We start from the raw sequence: 20,816 nt of genomic DNA on the forward strand, positions 1-20,816 counted from the left end.
TAATTTGTTGACAATTATGCTAATTGTATAGTTTTTATTTATATAAAAACTATTACGAATTAAAATATGATAAATTACTTACATATAAGTGTCACCTTAGATAAATATAATATCATCATAATTTTTATTTAATTTTATATATTCTTCACAACATATAAATACAAATAATATCATCTAATTCACACATATCTCAAAAGGAAAATTAATTTTTCCAAATTATGAATATACTCAAACGAGCTTTAATATACAAGGGTTAAGAAAAAAAAAGGTTTCAGCTATATGGTTCGGCTTCACCTATTCTCGTATCTGTCTCGTACCAAAAAAAAATTAAAACTAATCCTAACTATACTCGGTACAAAACCCGTTGGGTTTCGAGTATATGAACGTTTCGGATATATCCACTGCACTCGGGTCTTTTTTGCCCGATGCTGATTATAGCATATGAGCTGACCTTGCAATGTCAATAGCTAAGCCACAAATTGTTTCGCTCGTATATGCCAGGGCTGGCCCATATGGGGGGCTGGGTGGTCGACGGCTACAGGCCCGACACCCCGCTAGGCCCGAATTTTTTTTTTTAATTTATATGTATTTTTATTAAAACAATATATATGTTTAGTGTTTAAACTCGTTAGCATAAACATTAACTTGGTCTAGTGACAAAGAGGTATTGCTCTCAACCAAAAGGTTAGGGGTCCTAGTCTCATTTGTGACATTTTTAATCATATTTTTATACAAAAGTTTTTTACACAACCTAAATTATAACCAATTAAGCCTATATCAAAATTAAATTGTTTAAACCTAACAAAATACTCATTTTATTTAAGGCCCAAAAAAGTTTTCGCCTTCGGCCCAAAATTTTTTATGCTTTCTCGGAGCCGGGCCTGGTATATGCCTTGCCGAACATTGATAATGCGAACCTTTTGTTTACTCATTTATTATAGCCAGCCAGCCATGCATGATATGATATTTATATGATATTGTTGATTCTTGTAACAAAAACAAATGAATGAAATCGACTGGTGAAATCAACTCGAATATAAAGATACACACGTACGTACACATAATTAAACACAAACATATCATTATCAAAAACTGTAGCTTACCAATCAAATACAAAGGTAGGATTACACCCAAAGCTTTAGAAATCAATATAAATGATCACCAAGCTTAAAATGTTCAAAGTACTTAAATATAGTTGCTCTTAAATATTAATTAACTAATCAATTAAACTCCTTATGATGGAAGCTTGAGGGCTATCGTCATCAATGGTGGACAATAACCGTGAGAGACGGTCACTAAGATCATCAACCTCTTTGCGCAAGTTCCTCACGTAGTTGCAGGTCTCTTGTAACACCTTTGAAGCCGAGGCCTACACAAAAATGATCAGGTAGGTATGAGGTTTGAGTAGGTTTTTTCTGTTAGAACAACATTTATGTACAAAAGGTTGTGTGACCATTGTGTAACACATATTATGTGTAGGGACATCTGAAAATAATTTTGAAACATCAAATTATTGAGTTTTTTTTTTTAAATGTATGAGAACCCTATTTAATAATCCAAATCCCGTAGATATGAATCTTGGTTTATATTATTTATTAATTAATTAAATATTTGAGAAATATTATTAATGTGACAAGTTGAAAGGTACGTTTAACAAAAACCCTATGAACTACTAGCTAGTGAGTCCCACAACACATACCTTGTTGGAACGACGGTTTCGTAGCTCAGGAAGAAGCTGTTGCAACTTGGAGACGAGTTCAACGATTTGGTCGTCCTTGATCCTCGGTGCTCCTCGTGACCGGCAGCTCGACATACCAATGGAGTCAAATGTGAAGGTATATATGATATGTTGCTAGTATATATATATATATATATATATATATATATATATATATATGTAAGAAAGCAGTTGAGTAGGTTAAGTTTATGCATGTAATTGGAGGTTGCTAGGGGGGGGGGGGTATATATATGACTTGAATATGAGTGGTGTATTGAAAGATGTACCGTGTACGTATATACGAGAAAACATGCCGGGCCGATGATGTTTTGGCTATGTGTGAGCAGGTATGGAGCCATGTAGGGTACGTGGTTCACCCCACCATGCATGACTTTCGGTAAACTTAGCTTGATTTAACCGTAGTTATCGGGTGTATCATAATGTTTTCGGACCAGTTTCGTTGGATTGAATTAGTTCTAGTTAAAAGGCATGCATGAAGATATATTTTTCATGATTACCGTGGAAATTAAACTGTTAACCAATCACTTTTTGACATTTGATCAGACAATTTCATTATAAATTTTGATGTCGTGCATATTGACGAGAATAATACTATAGTTGGTGATTTATCTAGATCAAAAACGTCAACTACCTTGAAGTTTATGATGTAAAATCGGTGAAAATATCGGATTCGACTCGTATATTGTAACCAAGGCTCTGATACCACTGTTGGGTTTCAGTGGTGATCAGTTAAAATTTTGTTTATTAAAACCGGTTCAATAAACGTGGTTAATAATAATTAATTTCATTAATTAATAATTATACGCAGAGGAATGTATATAATTAATCAGCACCGAAACTAAACCCGACAGGATCCGGTTACTGACAATACGAGTACGAGTCAAATAATAAATATATAATTAAACTAACGATATATTTAAGTTTACCTTGGTTAATAATTAACCGGTTGAGACACTGAAGGCTAACGAACCAAGCTAGGTGACACAACGAGATCTAACGACCAACGGTGGCGGTGCGTGACGGCAACCCGACAGCGGTGGTGGTGTGCGGCGGCGGCTGGTGGCGCAGTTGGCGGTGGCGGACAGCGACTGGTCAGCGGCGGCAGGTGGCGGTGGCATCGGCAAACAGCAACGGACATGCGGCGGTGGCTGGTCAGGCGCCGGCGGTGGAGCAGGTGGCCGGCAACTATGATGGAGGAAGAAGGAGATGGAATTATCAGGATTGGCTTCAGGTTATAAAATATCATATATTTATATAACCCCTCAATTAGGTTTAACTAATCTAATTAGTTATAAACCTTATGAGCCAATAAGTTCATGTCTTGCTCCAAAGCCCGTTCCATGTAATTTTATCTTGTTAAAGTATCTAACCCGGTTAACTAACTTAAGCGGGTTAATGGTTCGTTACCTCACGGTGTAACTCTCACGGGTCATTACCCGGTTGGCCCTATTGACTTACCCGAACCGGTCCATAATTCCAACAGTCTCCCACTTGGACGGTTTCCGGTTAAGTTACTCAATTCTGACGGCCAGCAGTGCTCTAGCTACACATAGCTGCCCCCCAACAGGTTATAACATTTTAAATTTATTAACCAAAACAATCTTGGAATACACTATTGCAAGATAACGAATTTATGGTAATCGTTGTCATCTATCCTTTCTGTATAAGACATCAATTGAACAATAAGACATGGATCAGGTTCAATCTTATATGGCGTTCAATCATTATAGTTCTCGATCAAGAATCAAAGTGGTCCAATCAAACACACAGTTAGTTTGGGTGAGGCTTCACACTTTACCAGTTTGAATCAACGAGGGCGCCAAGATGTCTAACTGTTACATATCATGTAAGAGTACAGAATCTCATCTTGATTATATACAACTCCCACTGAACTTCAGACCATTCCCAACCAATGCCTTTATAGTTGGTAGTTACGCGACAGCGGTTGACACTGATCAAAGAATAACCTTTAGTAAACGAAAGTTCTAATATGTATCTCAGGTCTGAGGATACTAAATGAGTATACCAGTATCAAAACATCTTATGACTAAGATCTACGAAGATGATTGAATTATATGATTGATGTTTTTTTTCTATTTTATCAAAACTAACATATAAAAGTTAGTTACAAACGTTAGGTAAGGTTCTATAGCATGAGTGTTTTTATACATCATTTTGATCATACAACTTTATTTGAGTTTTCTTCTTCGGTTTATTTGCGTATGTAAGTACCTTAGCGGTCGTACAATAATGAATCAAACCAATACCCACCAAATTTCTATCGCATCGCTACGCACGGGTATACACAACTAATCTATCTATCTATCTAATGCATATTGGAATGACGAGTTGGTAACTTATTACCCACATTTTATGACACTTAACGGAGTTAAAGAGTACTCAAATGAGTAAAATTAGGATGAAATTGCCTTTCCATCCTTAAACTCTTGGAAAATTGGTTTTTATTGGTCCCAACTATTTCATTTTAGTCGGCGCTGGTCCCAACTTTCATTTTGGCTGGCAACGGTCCCAACTTTAACATTCGTTTCTTCCACCAGTTCACGACTGACGGAGTACTAACTCCGTTAAATATTTGCTAATGTGTCCATCTGAGTTGTCAAAAAAACATTACATGGCAGCCAACGTGGATATGGTATTATAAACATATTACATTCATAATTCATCCCTAATTCTTCATTAGCACACCCAAATCAAAACCCCATTTATCTCAAGAACCCTAATTGAATCATCTAATCAATTACAATCTCAAGCCCTAATCAGTTAATCATCCCCAATTCCTTTCCATTGCAGAATATCATCACCTCAAGCGTAATCAGCGCTATCATCTCCCATTTAGCGCCGTCGTATCCCATTGTATGGAGAATTAGAGATGAATTATGAATGTAATATGTTAAGTATAATACCATATCCACGTTGGCTGCCATGTAATGTTTTTTTGGCAACTCAAATGAACACATTAGCAAATATTTAACGGAGTTAGTACTCCGTCAGTCGCGGACTGCTGGAAGAAACGAATGTTAAAGTTGGGACCACTGCCAGCCAAAATGAAAGTTGGGACCAGCGCCGACCAAAATGAAATAGTTGGGACCAATAAAAACCAATTTTCCTAAACTCTCTAAGTTTCTTTAGTTCTTTTAAACCCATCCCACATTGAATGGGAGAAGAAAAATCAAATGTTAAGTTTTTTTCTATCTCCGTCCCACGTTGATGTATGGAAATGAACATCAATGGGGAACATCATATCCAGCATTACCTATAATATATATACTCATCCGACATCAAATATCGAGGCTTGATAAATAGTAGTATTTTTATATCCGTCCACATCGATGATTGGAAGAAAACTTTGATGGGTAACCTCTTACAAAGGGGAGGTACCATTTTGTTGTATCCAACATTTCTATTCACTCATACTACATCGAATGGGAAACGAAAATATAATGGCGAGGCTTGATAATCAATAGTTTTATTTTTTTATTCTTTTTATCTCCATTTCACATCGGTGGCCGAAAGATAACTTCAATGAGAAACCTTCTATTAAAGGGGAGTACCATTTTGTTCTATTCAGCATTGCTTAAAATTCATTCAGCGTTGTGTAAACTTTAACTTGGTGGTTCATATTCATTGTAAGAGTTGTTCTTTGTGAATTGTTTATTAGTTTATTAGTAAATTAGTTGAAAATTAAATACCTGTTATAAAGCATGTGCTTACCTGGTAGTTCTTTGATAATCTAAAACCGCACGAACGTTTATCAACAATGTTACTCTTTCATGAGCTTTAATCCCATTAAATGAGCTTTATTATTATTATTATTATTATTATTATTATTATTATTATTATTATTATTTGGTCTTTAGCTTAACAAGAAATAACTATGGATGGTAAATAAAATAATTAGCATTTGCTATGGTGGTTAAGATCAAGGCAAAATAAATTGGACCGTTGACGATGGAAACCTTTTAAGACATACTTTTGTCCAATTTTTTCCTATGAAACAATTGCTTGTTGAGGATTGAAACCTCTAAGGCATATTTTTGCCCAAGTTTTCTATGACACAACCGTTTGTTGAGGATCGAAATCTCTGAAGACATACTTTTGTCCAAATTTTTTTTATAAAACAATCTATTAATAAAAATTAATAAAACATATGAAATAATATTCTCATTACACTTACAGAAAGACTATGAAACTTAGTGCAATGCAAAAAGCATAAGAATGATATGGAAGATTTCATAATTTTTGTTTTGTCCTCTTTAATCGACACTCCTCCTTTCAACATTCTTTTGACCATGTATCATCATCGCTTAGCTTGTCATTTGTCACATAACTAATTATTTGTTAGTTTTAAAAATCATACAGGTCTGATTATGCAACTATGATTTTGACAATCATACGACCCATACGTATGATTTACAAAATGACTTGTTTGACCATCTTTTGTCCTAACATAAGGTCTACATATATGATCATCCGTGTCAATGATTTCTAAATAGTATATCGGTGGTGTTTCTATGTCTACAATCTTTGAATATCTAGCATATTAGGGAAGGGGCATTCACGAGTATTACCAGTGCATCGATCGATTATGTATTGCCACCTTATTTCTATCCTTAATTATCACAAACCACAAAATTACTTGCAGCACATACTCACAAAAACTCTAGAACTTTCTTAATTCATTTTAGTACTTCAATGGTCAACAATAAAACAATTTTATCAGGCAAACCTTTATCATGGATTGAAGTCATGCACCTTACCCACATGGGGTGGGTGGTGTTGCCATGTGGTTTGGAAGCCGTCCATCCTATCCATATCGGTGTCCCGCCCTCTGTAATAAAGAAATAATTTTCTTTACTACACTTAGTTAAGAAAACATAAAATACATTTTTGTGGCAACTATTTATTTTGGAAAACCCATCAACTATGTCTTACATGAAAGTACTTTTCTTACTTCTAACCAAATAAATGTGAAAATCTGAATCAGTTTGGGTAATTGACGATTTGACGTTGGATTTTGCGAATCTGTTGGACCATTTCCGCATGTAATGTATCTGTATCATACGGTGTAGTCCACACCAGCTTTTTCCTATGCAATTGTCTTCTTCAAATACTCATCGATGTCCCTATATACACATGCGTGCACATATACGTCATTTTTCCCCATTTGTTTAACGAGAAGAATGCGTTATTAAAAAACTAATTGGACCCCTTCAATACCTTGTTAACTTGCATCGGACATGTTGTCTTCAAGAGGTTAATTATGACGTTTACCAATAGAAACATTAAAAATGTAAGACCATTTGTAGAAATAAATTCGGTGCTTACTAGCTATTACACAACCCTTGAAGGTCACCCCTCCCTTTTTTTTTAAGTCCTGTTCTTTGGGATTGAGTCTTTTTCTTGCCGTATCAAATTCCAAGATATTTTAGCGTGTCACCATGGATATATTATGTTTCTATTGTTGATAGTGACCATACATTGTAGTATCACGACGAAGAAGATATTATCAGTTGAAACCTGAAGAAACACTAAGTAACCCCGGGCAGATTATAGGTAATCTGGGGGCCAGGTAATGTTTCCCACGAAGGTTAGGTCCAGCAGAGTAAGTTGTACTTCAGGGAACCTGCAAAACAGACACCGTAAGCTCGTCACTGAGAAGGGGGGGTTCCTCCTTGTGACCACCCTCCGGCGTGAGAATCAGTCTATATTGCTCTTTGAATATAAAAGTATATGAATACTATAAGAGCAGTTATCAAGTAAGTTATACGAGATTGTAGATGATCTTACCATTCCAAGATATTGGAGTATTTATAGCCGAAGGTAGGTTTTCTAGAAGGTACAGCCGGCTGAATAGTATTCCTGTTCAACCAACAGTGGATTACGCACAGGCCATACTGGTTGGTGGGTAGGTTACAGCCAACAGTAATAAAGTCGGCTGCACTATTCCACCAACTGTAGACCATGCACGTCCCACTGACTGTGGATTGTACGCAGGCCATGCTGGTTGGTGAATAGGTTACGGCCAACAGTAATACTATTCCACCAACTGTAGGCTGCGCCTGCTCCACAGTGAGGGTTGGTGAGTAGGCAGCGGCTAATAGTGACAAACAGTACTAGAGGGTGCTCCTCCTCGCACTGTTGTCGGTGAGCTGTCACCCTGTGATTGGCTCATGGGCTGTTCTGGTCAGATCGTCTGTCCTATCCATACCTTGGTAGGTATGGTACAAAAGATCTTTCAGAATCAGACTGGCTCATTTGGGCGGGATTGTTCCCGCCTTGCTCATGCCTTCACGTGACTGCTGAAGTAGCTAGTCTTGTACGTGTAGCCCTGCTGTCTGCGGGTAGCCTTCCCTGATGGCTTGTATCCGCAACTGCGGGAACAGGCGGGGTACTTCACCATTGGGAGGCTTTCCCTGCGTGTACAGCTTGCGTACTGCGCGTAAGATTCTATGAGCATGGTGGGTCCTGCGGGAGCAGATGGCCTTTGCGCAGACAACCCTGTTCAAGGTGAGTCTTGCGGGACCAACTGGTCTCTGCTGGGACCTACCTCTTCAAGTCCCCCCAGTCCAATGTTCTTCTCATGCGTGTTTAATAAAGTGAGGTGAACTTTTGGACTTAAGCAAAGGGTTTTGAAAAGGGTTTTGTAAGGTTTTCCATGGGAAGTCCTTGTCACTTGCAGAAATGCCCGAGTTTCCTGCTTGGTCTTTGGGTATGATGCGGGTAGGTCTGTAACCTCCTCGCAAGTCAGGAGCATTGAGTCCCAGTTGTATGTATTTTCCATGAGGTTTTGGTAGTTTCGAACATAGTGATCAATTATGTTAAGACCACCAATTCCATCTTGGAGCTTCAAACAACGTAGTTCTCGACGCTCCCGCTATGCGGGGATGTTATTTCCGTTTCCGCAAGCATTGCCCAGAAGATCCTTCTTGGTTTCAATTCCCAGCGGAGCGCTAGGTATGTGAAGGGTTTTGCCTTAACACTGTACCTGCGCTCGTCTTACGGTTACTTTACTTCCAAGGTATTCCTGGCGTCAATTCCCTGCGGGTGCTAGGTATGTGAAGGATTTTGCCTTTACACTGTACCCGCACCCGTCTTATAGTTACTTGGTTGTCGAGGAATACTTGGCTTCAATTCCCTGCGGGTGCTAGGTATGTGAAGGGTTTCGCCTTAACACTGTACCCGCATCCGTCTTATGGTTACTTGTTTGCCAAGGTTTTCTTGGCTTCAATTCCCTGCGGGTGCTAGGTGTGTGAAGGGTTTCGCCTTAACACTGTACCCGCATCCGTCTTATGGTTACTTGTTTGCCAAGGTTTTCTTGGCTTCAATTCCCTGCGGGTGCTAGGTGTGTGAAGGGTTTCGCCTTAACACTGTACCCGCATCCGTCTTACGGTTACTTGTTTGCCAAGGTAAGGGGGGATTTTCCCGCTTACTTTTTAATATTTTCGAATTTTGAATTTTGAAATTCGAAGAGTTGGTGAAAAGATAAGAACAGTCCAAACCTCTGAAACGTCGCGCGACAGTTTCTTCTGACTGTGTCAGGACGTGCAGGAAGTTATGGTGACGTGACAGAACATGGTCATTCCAGTCGCTTTTTCAGGCGCGTGGGCGTGATTTTTCTGGCGCGTGGCCGGGAAATTACTGGCACACGTCCTTTCAACAGCTGTTGCCAGCCTGCTTTTTGCCACGTGTCATAGTTTCATTGCACCTTTGATTTCTCTCTCCTCCGCATTAAATTCACCGCATTAATTGCGATTACTATATAAAGGGGAAGAGAGTTATCTGTAATTCACACTTTCACCTTTCTTCTTCTTCTCAAGTAATTTCCGGCAAATTTTTCTGTTCAGTAAAGCCTTACTCTGAAATCTTTTTCTTTTTTCCACCATGTCTTCTCATGATACTGATGATCAGAAGACTGCTGGCGAATGCCAGTGTTCTCTTCCTGTCGATCTGTACCAGTATATCGTCAGGAAGTTCATGCTCGAGTCTCTCGAGCCTGAGTTTCCTGAACCCCACCATACTGTGTACGATGCCCCTAGTGGCAAGATCGGGGTTTATGCTGCATTCTTTGTCTACGGAAACCTTAGGTTTCCGTTGACAAAGTTTGTGTACCGTGTCCTGGAGAGGCACGGTGTGCACCTGACAGAGGTGCACCCCATGGCCATTGCCAAGGTCCGGCACTTTGAGTGGGTGTGCCGGATACTGGGCCTTGAGCCCTTTGTTGACCGTCTGATGACCTTCTACACTTGGAGGTGCATCCAGGGGTGGTACACTCTTACAACCCGTATAAAGGGTTTAAAGATTTGTACCACCGAGCGGAGTCTTCGCTCATGGAGAAGAGAGTTCTTCTTCATATCCGCTCGCGCCGTCCCCATCGCCATGAAGTTTAAGAATGGCCAGGCGCTTCCGAACCTTCCCGCCCTTAACTACGAGGAGGCGGAATGGTTTTCGAAGATATCCCGGGTCCAGTCCCCGGTTTTCCGTTTTCCGGAGTCGGCGATGGTGATGCTGGGGATGAGCCGGGTGTGGAAGGCGGCGAATGCGGATAAGGTTCCGATCGTCCTTGAATATGGTTCGAACTCTACCCCTTATGGTATGTCTTGTTTCTTTTTTGCTGACTACGATTTTTTCTAACTTTCTTGTTGATTTCAGAGGGTAACGATCTTCAGTCGCTCCTGAATCCGCGGGAGGAAGATGGTCCTGCGCGGATGGGTACTCGTGCTCTGGACGAGAACGAGTTGCCCATCCTCGAGCAGACTGCGGGTCGGTTCGTGGAGGTTTACCCGCCAGGCCAAGAGATCCTGAGCCACCGTCGGCCAGGTAAGCCTATCTTCTACCCTGAACCTCTCAAAGCTGTGCCTGCTGCTGGAGTTCATGACATTTCTTCTTCTGAGGAATCCGCAGAAGGTCCTCCACTGGTGCGGAAGAGAAAGGCTGCCGTCGCGAAGGGCAAGGAGAAGGTGGCCTCTACGGCCGACCCGGTAGTCCTATCTGACTCGGAGTCAGATAATGCAGAGGTGGCGGGGAAGCCCGGTGGTGAAGAGACCACCGCTCCGGAGGCTGCAGGTGTCACCTCCGAGGAGGCAGCGGCAACGACGGTTACCGGTGTCAAGAGGCCGGCTCCATCGGGTTCGCCCCCGCTCGTCCGTGCGTTCAAGCTCAAGAAACCCCGTAAGTACCCCCATAATTCTTGTCTAGATTTGTTGTTTAAAATAAATTTTTCTAACACTTTTGCTTGTGTAGGTGTGGATGTTGACGCATTCCAGGGTGGAGTTGGAGCAAGTATTCCCCCGCCAATGACGGTAGGCTCGGTCAGCCTTCCCGAGGCATCGACCCAGGCGTCTACGCCTGCTTCCGCTGGTTCCAGCCTTCCTGAGGCTGTTCCAGCTGAGAAGGTGTCTCCGCCGGCCGTGAGTGCAATTTTTACAGCATCTTTCACGGAGCCGGCGGTTACTGTTGCTGAGGAGGTGGCGCCAACCATGGCTACCACAGCGGCTGCCACTATACCTGCGCCACCGGCACCGACGGCCGGACCTTCAGGTATGCGCCAGGCTTCCCGCCGATCTATGCAACCTTCCCGTCTGCCTGACCTGTTGGATGGATTTCCTTTAGGTTCAGGTGATGGGTTTGGCGGCTATCGGCCTGTTATTGACCCTACAGGTACGTAGGGTTCTTTTTCCTTTACATATTTTTATCATCTTTTCCTAACTGCCTTTGTTTCTTTTGCAGTGTCGGATTCCAATGAAGTGTATGTTCCAAGATGGAACATACGCCGAGGAACAACCCTTCGCACCCCTGTGGAGTGCGTGGACTGGGCTCGCCACGCTGCTCCTCATGGTGCGTTGGGGGAAGCCATGGCTAGCTACCAAGAGGGTAGGCTAACCAATGAGCTTCGGGTTCTCCAGGCCCGAACGCAGCCCCGCGTCGAGCTGCTTTGTCGTGAAAACGACAAGTTAAAAGCAGCTCGCGCCAAAGATATATCTGAAGCGCGGGCTCTTCGGGAGGAGAACCGGCAGTTGGCCGCTGCCGCAGCCGAGAAGGAGAAGGCATTCAAGGCCCTTGAGGTTGAAGTCCAGGCGCGACTCGAGGCCCGCTCCAAGGCTGCCCAAGCTGTGAATGAACAGCTTCGGCTGGCCAAGGAGACTGCGCGAAACTCAACTGAGAGGGCTGCCAAGGCTGAAGCTGTTGCTGAGCCACTTCGCGAAGAGAATGAGCAGCTTAAATGCAAATTAAAGGCTCTTCAGCATGCTCATGACGCCTTGGCAATGGAAGATGCCAAGAAGCTGCAGGAGATCCTTGACCAGAGGGGGGTGCTTGACCGTACTGAAAGGAAACTCAAAAGCGTCGAAGAAGCTGCCGCCAAGGAAGTTCAACTTGCCAACCTTGATAAAAGCGGAGCCGAACGTGCTTGTAAAGAAAGTCAAGCTACCCTCCAATGGTTGCTTCGAGAAGCGTTGCCTCAGGTATCCTCTTTTTCTTTACGCTTTCTGCTCGTAATTAGAAAATGTTCTTAAGTATTCTTTTGTAGGTTGTGCGTCAGGTCCTCTCAGAGACCTCTTACGACGATGCAATGAGCGCAGCCCTCAACGCTTCTCATGAGGATGGGCAGAAGACTGGCTTCCTGCTTGGTCTAGGGTTTGCTGAGAGAGGCTTTCCGCCCTCCAACTTCCCTTTATTCAATGTTAATACTGAAGCTGCTTATGACCAAGCTGTGAATCAGTACGCTGCCTTCCCGCATCCAGTGGTGGAGAAGGTGAATGAAGTCGCTGCTGCTGATGATGGGCTAAACATCCTTAAGGCTTTCCTTGGGCAGCCGCGCTCTGATGGTGCTGGCCCAAGCGGAGGTGGCCCTGAAGCCTGATCCTGAAGATCCCTTCCCGCTGCTAGGATAGACTTAGCTTTGTATAGATTTCTTTTAGGCGGGTAGTTACCCAGCCATTCTTGTAATTGATTGTGAAATATTAATCTCTTTGCGTATAAGATTGTTATTTCCTTCCTTGGGTTCCTTGCTTTATAAACTTATGACTTGCATACTTAGTTTGATTTAGCAATTTTCCAAGTGTTTAGAATAAGAACCTTTGAACGTGGTTGATGATGGGTTAAAGTTTCGCCTCCTCCCTCGTGATTGTGCGGGTAAAACCGTCACTTGCACTTGGTAGGATGGCTAATCTTTACCCTCTATCTGACCTGCGTGTAGGTTTCCTTTTCGAAATTTCTAAGGCATTAAGTTAAACCTTTGAACGTGGTTGATAATGGACTAAAGTTTTCGCTTCCTCTTTCGTGATTGTGCGGGTGTAACCGTCACTTGCACTTAGTAGGATGGCTTTAACTTCAGACCTATATCTGACCTGCGTGTAGGTTTTTCTTCTTTTTTAAGTGTTCATAAGTTAACCTTTTAACGTGGTAGATGGTAAGTTAAGTTTGGCTTCCTTGTTCGTGATTGTGCGGGTAAGACCGTCACTTGCACTTACAAGGATGTCTAAACTTTACCTTCATCTGACCTGCGTGTAGGTTTTCCTTAGAACTTTTTAACATTTTGGCGTTGTGTTTATGCGGGTATTGCCGCCTTCCACACGCAACTACTTCTTCCCGTAAGGGAAGTTCATAGGTTACAAGCTATCAATACATCATGAAAGGAGAATCATTTCCATTAGAAGTGGCTCTAGGCCTTTTCTTTACAAGTTGGAATTGATCTACATATAACATTTGCGTAATTGAGCTCCATTCCATGTTCTAGGGATGGGAGTGCCATCGAGCCTTTCGAGCCGGTACGCGCCCTTTCCCAGAACTTCTTTGATGATGTATGGCCCTTCCCAAATCGGGGTCAACTTTCCTGGGCGTTGTTGGTTCGAAGCCTCGTTGTTACGCAGTATGTAGTCTCCTTCCTTGAAGTTGCAGAGTTTTACCCGCGTGTTGTAGTACTTTTGCATTTGTCGTTTGTAGTTTTCTTCACGCACGGCGGCTAAGTCTCTGCGCTCTTCGGTTAGCATAAGGTCTAACCGTCTTTCCGCATCATTGTCTTCTGGTTGGATTAAGACCCTTGGTGAGGGTAAACCGATTTCGACTGGGATCATGGCTTCAGTGCCATAAGTGAGACTGAACGGGGTTTCTCCCGTACTGGTCTTCTTCAGCGTTCTGTTTGCCCAAAGGACGTGCGGAAGCTCGTCCACCCAGCCGGATCTGTGTTCCAAGAGTCTTTTCTTGATGCCTTCGACGATGCTCTTGTTTGCTCTTTCTACCTCACCGTTACCTTGCGGGTGTGCCACTGAGGTAAAGGTGTGGGTGATTTGAAGTTCTTTCAGCCACTGCTGTAGCTTCTTGTCAGCAAAGTTGGTGCCATTGTCGCTTACCAAATTCTGTGGAAGTCCAAAACGACAAATAATAAATTCCCAAATAAATTTTTTGATATGCTTTGCGGTTGTTTGGGCTAAAGGTTTCGCTTCTATCCATTTGGTGAAGTAGTCAATGGCCACCACTAGGAACTGAACATTCCCAGCTGCTGTTGGAAATGGGCCTGTCACGTCAATGGCCCACTTCTGAAATGGCCATGAGGAAGTGACAGGAACAAGTTCATTTTTCGGGCGATGCGTGTTGGGTGCGTAAAGCTGACAAGATCTGCATTTTCTGATGTATGCCAACGCGTCCATATGCATACCCGGCCAGAAGTATCCCGCGTTGTTTAGCTTGGCTACCACAGCGCGGGGGCCTGCGTGTACTCCACAGATGCCTTCGTGAACCTCCCTTAGGAGGTAGTCAGCATCTTGGTTGTCCACGCATCTTAACAATGGGCCAAGAAAGTTACGTCTGTAAAGGGTGTCATTGACCAGCTGATAATTCAGTGCTTTACAGCGTAGTTTTCTTGCCTGTGACTTCGACTCTGGTAACGTTCCTGCTTCAAGGTATTTTATTATTGGGGTCATCCATGTTTCTGTACCGGTTTGGATGACACAAATTTCCTTGTGCGGGACTGATGGTGTTTCGAGGAGTTCCACGCGGATGTCCTTACCCAAGTGGGTGAAGGCCAGTGATGCAAGCTTGCTTAACGCATCCGCAGATTTGTTTTCGCTGCGCTTGACATGTATCACTTTACAATCGTTAAAATCGCGCATGATGGCTTTGGCCTGGGCAAGGTACAGGGCCATTGTGTCATTTACAGCCGTGTACGTCCCGTTTATTTGGTTTGCCACTAGCATGGAATCTACATGGGCTTCCAAATTTTTTACACCCATTTTACGCGCAATCCTCAATCCGGCCAGGAATGCTTCATATTCAGCTTCGTTATTCGTACTTGGGAAATCCAGCCGAATAGCATAAGTATATTCCTGGCCTGCTGGGTTTGTTAATTTTAACCCTGCGCCTGAACCCTCGTTACTAGCTGCTCCATCAGTATAGAGTCGCCAGACCTCATCGATTTCGTGTGCTGGGGAGGGTTGAACCTCCTCCTGGCACTCTTTCTCCCGCGCAGCGGGGACTTCGGCAATAAAATCAGCCAGGACCTGGCCTTTAATGGCTGGTCTCGGCTTGTATTGAATCGCATATTCTCCCAATTCAATTGCCCATTTGGCTAGGCGTCCCGATAACTCGGGTTTGCCTAGAACATTTGAGAGTTTGAAGTTGGTGAGAATAGTGATTGGGTGACCCTGGAAATATCGTCTCAACCTGCGTGAAGCGTGTATAAGTGCCAAGACCAGTTTTTCCAGGGTAGAGTACCGGGTTTCCGCGTCTGCCAGCACGCGGCTAACATAATAGATTGGCATCTGGATGCCTTTTCGTTCTACAAGCAGGACTGCCCCGGTTGCTCTATCTGTTGCGGAGAGGTATAGGATTAACTCCTCTCCCGCTTGTGGTGCTGTGAGTGTTGGGAGTTCGATCAGGCGTGATCGAATCTCCTGGAAAGCTGCTTCCGCTTCTGGTGTCCAGCGGAAGTGCGTTTTCTTTAAACAATTTCTTAGTGTTGACACAAAAGGGAACGACCTATCCGCATGGTTTGCCAAAAAGCGGTTAAGCGCGACTAGTCGTCCATTAAGTGTTTGAGCCTGTTTTATGGTGGTAGGTGATTCCATTTTGACAATGGCTTCGACCTTTTCAGGGTTCGCTCTGAAGCCATCTTTAGTAATAATGACCCCTAAGAACTTCCCTTCTTCCACCCCAAATGAACACTTGCTCGGGTTGAGCTTCATGTTTATCTTTCTGAGCGTGTTGAAAGTTTCCTCAATGTCTTTCAACATCGTCTCTGGCTCGGGGCTTTTGATGACCAAATCATCCATATAGACTTCCAAGTTTCTCCCAATTTGGGCGTGAAACTCTTTGTCCATTAGTCGTTGGTACGTGGACCCCGCGTTCTTAAGTCCGAATGGCATCATTTTATAACAAAATGTGCCATCGGGCGTCCGAAAGGCGGTTTTGTCCTGGTCATCCACAGCCATGTGGATTTGATGGTACCCCTTATACGCATCCAAGAAGCATTTAAGGCGAAATGGTGCCACCGAATCCACCTTGAGATCAATTTCTGGCAACGGATAACAATCTTTGGGGCATGCTTTATTCAAATCTTTGAAATCTATGCACATGCGCCATTGTTTGTTATTCTTCGGTACCATTACGGGATTTGCAACCCATGTTTGATATTTGCTAACGCGCACGATGCCCGCATCAAGGAGTTCCTTGACTTGGGTTCTGCACGCGTTGGTTTGCTCGGGCCCCATTACTCTGCGCTTTTGTACGATCGGCGTTACGGCCGGATCGCATTTGAGCTTATGCTCTGCCTTTCCCCGGGGTACACCAGTCATGTCGGCTGGTGTCCACGCGAAGATGTCTGCGTTTCGCTGCAGTAAGCGCTTGAGTAAGGTGCGTGTTGGATCAACAATTGTCGGGCCAATGGTAACGGCCTGATCGGGATATTTCCCATTGAATGCCCACTGTTCAGGCTCAGTGATGGTTTGTTTGGCCATCTTCGGTTTGGGTTTAGAGGAGACAGATGCGATGCATACCTGGGGAATGCCCGTGATCATCGCTACGCCTTCAGTTGTTGGCCATCCCATCATGCCGTGGACTGAGGATACCACAGCGTTGAATCTTGCCATCCCGTCTCTCCCGAATAGGATGTCATACGTATGATGTGGTTTTTTCATCACAACAAAATCCACATCCTCCGTGCGTGAATAATTCCCATCAGTGAGAGTGACGGGGAAAGATAGGATGCCCAAGGGAGTGTTCATGCTGCCGTCAAACCCTTCCATTGAAGCGTAGACCGTCTCCAGGCGTTCCTTGTCTTCATCATCGAGCTTGTCGAAGAACTGCCTGTACATCACTGTCGACGATGCGCCATTGTCAACGAGGGTGCGGGAGGTGATGTAGTGCCCCAGCTGGCTTTTAATGACAATGGGGCCTTCTTTGTTTGGGCCTCCCGGCACTCGCGGGAAGCGCACTTCTGCTTCCTTCCATGCGCATGGTTCGGTCATTGGTCTCTTTCTTCCTCTGACCTTACCATGGACCATGTTGATGCTAATGTCGACGGGCTTCCGTCCGTTACCCCTGTACCTGTTGTCGTTCCTTCCTCCCTTCTTGATAGATGCCACGAGGTGTGCGAGCCTCCCATCCTTGACGAATGTCTCGACGATGTCCCTCAAGGATGTGCACTCCTCAGTGCTATGGCCCTTTGTCCCATGGAAGTCACAAGACTTGCTTTGATCCGCATTGGGTTTCTGTCGGATCACTGGAGCTTTTGGCCATGGCAGTTTTTCCGTGGCAAATATCTCCGTGACGCTCTTGGTGAGTGGCGTCCAGCGGTTTTTCCGGTTCAAAGGGTGCGTTTTGTCCCTTCCGCCAACCAGAGGGCGAGAGCTTGAGGGGGCGTCAAAGTTTATCCTTGACTGCCAAATACCTTGCCGCCTCTTTTTGTTTAGCCGGGCGGTTCTTACATTATTCTCCCTTGTCCTCTGCGTGTAGAGGTTTGTATTGTGGGGGAGATCTCTTCCCAGCTGTTTCTCTGTTTCGGCAAAGCGCTTGGCTGCCGTCATTATGGCATCCCACGTGGATGGCATACCGTCTTTACCCGTCAGAGTGCGGATGAGTTCTGGGTATTCAGCGCCCTGAATGAAAGCGGCGCGAACGAGGTCTTCACTGATGTTGCCCAGACTCACCTTCTTGGAGTTGAAGCGGGTGATGAAGTCCAGTAAGGATTCATCCTCTTCTCTGACACAGTTGAGGATCGTCCACTGCTCCTCAGTGTGTTTCCTCTGTTGACTAAACTGTTGACTGAACTTGTTCTGGAAGTCTGCCCAGTCATAAATGTGGTGGACCGGTAAACGGTCGAACCATGCTCTGGCTGCTCCTACCAGAGTCATCTGGAACATGTAGCACCACGTGGGTTCCGTCCAGTTACTGACGGTTGCCCCCGCAATGAACCTGTTCAGATGGTCATCTGGGTCGGATAGACCATCGTATGTGCCAATATTGGACATTTGTTTGGCACTCCTCGGGGCGATTGCTTCTGCAATGTCCCTTGCAAATTTTGACCTTCCTGCGTTTGTAGCAGTAGGTCTAAAGGCCTTGGAGAAGTCACGCTCGCTTTTTTCTGTGACTGGTTGGAATGCTTCCCCAAAATTCCTTTTTGGCTGGGGATCCGTTTCCTTACGCTTCCCTTTCGTCCTATGGCGAGGGTTCGCGTCGGTGTCGGAGTCTTCCCCCTCGCCGTCTGAGTACTCGTACTCACTACTCATGTTGAGGTGCTGGCGAGTACTACCGAATTCCTCAGCTTGTTGGACTGAACGCAAGCGTTCGTCCAACTCAGCCTGAAATTCTCTTTGACGTGCCTCGGCCCATGCCTTCACTTGATCAAGTGTTTGGCGAGGGGCTCGAGGTCGTTTTTCCAGCTGGGCATCAGTGAATCCCAGTGGAATATTTACTCCACTTGCCCCTACATGAGTGACTGGGGTAGTGTTCGTAAAATGTATTTCACTTGCCCCAGCTTGGGTGGCTGGGGTAGTGTTTGTAAACATTGTGTTGCCGGTGTTTACCCCAGTGGCTGGGGTTGTGGTTACCGGAATTTCTCTAGTCATCTTGGAAGTTTTGAAAAACTGGAGAAGGATGTAGTTCTAGCTTTATGCACGGATGGCGCCAATGAAGAAACACTAAGTAACCCCGGGCAGATTATAGGTAATCTGGGGGCCAGGTAATGTTTCCCACGAAGGTTAGGTCCAGCAGAGTAAGTTGTACTTCAGGGAACCTGCAAAACAGACACCGTAAGCTCGTCACTGAGAAGGGGGGGTTCCTCCTTGTGACCACCCTCCGGCGTGAGAATCAGTCTATATTGCTCTTTGAATATAAAAGTATATGAATACTATAAGAGCAGTTATCAAGTAAGTTATACGAGATTGTAGATGATCTTACCATTCCAAGATATTGGAGTATTTATAGCCGAAGGTAGGTTTTCTAGAAGGTACAGCCGGCTGAATAGTATTCCTGTTCAACCAACAGTGGATTACGCACAGGCCATACTGGTTGGTGGGTAGGTTACAGCCAACAGTAATAAAGTCGGCTGCACTATTCCACCAACTGTAGACCATGCACGTCCCACTGACTGTGGATTGTACGCAGGCCATGCTGGTTGGTGAATAGGTTACGGCCAACAGTAATACTATTCCACCAACTGTAGGCTGCGCCTGCTCCACAGTGAGGGTTGGTGAGTAGGCAGCGGCTAATAGTGACAAACAGTACTAGAGGGTGCTCCTCCTCGCACTGTTGTCGGTGAGCTGTCACCCTGTGATTGGCTCATGGGCTGTTCTGGTCAGATCGTCTGTCCTATCCATACCTTGGTAGGTATGGTACAAAAGATCTTTCAGAATCAGACTGGCTCATTTGGGCGGGATTGTTCCCGCCTTGCTCATGCCTTCACGTGACTGCTGAAGTAGCTAGTCTTGTACGTGTAGCCCTGCTGTCTGCGGGTAGCCTTCCCTGATGGCTTGTATCCGCAACTGCGGGAACAGGCGGGGTACTTCACCATTGGGAGGCTTTCCCTGCGTGTACAGCTTGCGTACTGCGCGTAAGATTCTATGAGCATGGTGGGTCCTGCGGGAGCAGATGGCCTTTGCGCAGACAACCCTGTTCAAGGTGAGTCTTGCGGGACCAACTGGTCTCTGCTGGGACCTACCTCTTCAGCCACCGTCTTCATCGCCAAATTCTTCGGTCGTGCCGGCCTTTTGTCCTTCCTCTCCGCTGTCCCCGAGTATCAAAGACCAGGTAAATATATTATTATAGGTATAGTTATTATTTAGGTGTGTTATATTGATGTATCATCCTATCTGGTTTCTTAATAGATATTTTTATTTAATATATATTTTTTTGTTCTAAAAAAAGGTTTTTACAATGTATCGTCTTATTTAGTTTCTGACTAGAGAGTTTTTATTTTTTTTATAATATAGCTCTCGTTTTAATTATTTTTTTTTTTTTTTGCTTTCAGCTCTATTTCAATCGTTATTGTTCGAAGCGTGTGGCCGAACGGTGAATCCGATCAACGGAGCAGTCGGACTGCTCTGGACAGGAAACTGGCACTTGTGCCAGTCGGCAGTTGCAACCGTGCTCCGAGGCGGAAGCATACGAGCCATGCCGGAGGTGTTTTCGGCCGTCCCTACAACGGTCAACGACAATGCATCGGAAGCAAAGGCGGGTTTGATTCCAGATGGTATAGAACTCGGACTTAGTTCCGGCGGCGATGGAAGTAGTGATTGGTGGACGAATACGAAACGGAGAAGGACGGCATCGGTGGAAGTGTCGGAAACGACAACGTTGGAAAGTGGTAATGATTCAGCTTGTAGCGAGATGAAGCTTCTTCGTCTCTTCTTGTAAAATGTTTTTTAACGACAAATGTTACTCATGGTCTATGCTACGTTACGTTTCTCTTTGTAAATGAGATGAGAAGAATTGGTAAAATGATCGCTTGTAATTTTTAGGGTTTTTTTTTATTTAAGAATGTTATAGTAAAACATTTAATTTAATTGATCACAAATACTAATGTGTGTTTCTTAAATGAAGTTACCAACATCATAATCATTATCTTAGC

At 44.2% G+C, this 20,816-nt stretch overlaps 1 protein-coding gene and 1 pseudogene across 1 annotated transcript; one reads left to right on the forward strand and one right to left on the reverse strand.

Annotated features, from left to right (window-relative positions):
- Window positions 1–1,166: 1,166 nt before the first annotated feature.
- Window positions 1,167–1,833, reverse strand: LOC143630569 (transcription factor PRE6-like). Its single transcript, XM_077099551.1, has 2 exons — window positions 1,700–1,833; window positions 1,167–1,369 (listed from the first exon to the last, which is right to left on the reverse strand). Exons 1-2 carry the CDS (start codon window positions 1,811–1,813, stop codon window positions 1,217–1,219), a joined length of 267 nt encoding a protein of 88 aa, XP_076955666.1. The 5' UTR covers window positions 1,814–1,833; the 3' UTR covers window positions 1,167–1,216.
- Window positions 1,834–5,633: 3,800 nt separating this feature from the next.
- Window positions 5,634–20,602, forward strand: LOC143630594 (LOB domain-containing protein 37 pseudogene; annotated as a pseudogene).
- Window positions 20,603–20,816: the final 214 nt, after the last annotated feature.

The sequence above is a fragment of the Bidens hawaiensis genome, unplaced genomic scaffold (genome assembly GCF_021521415.1).
Source record: "Bidens hawaiensis isolate Kalapana, Puna unplaced genomic scaffold, B.hawaiensis_p1.1 tig00005770_1, whole genome shotgun sequence".
NCBI classification, from domain to species: Eukaryota; Viridiplantae; Streptophyta; class Magnoliopsida; order Asterales; family Asteraceae; genus Bidens; species Bidens hawaiensis.

Bases quoted from the DNA above. Each gene is read 5' to 3' on its own strand.
- LOC143630569 (XM_077099551.1), bottom strand. From the start codon at position 1,813: ATGTCGAGCTGCCGGTCACGAGGAGCACCGAGGATCAAGGACGACCAA. The intron at 1,370-1,699 runs GTATGTGTTGTG...ATTTTTGTGTAG, and splicing joins GAAACCGTCGTTCCAACAAG to GCCTCGGCTTCAAAGGTGTT.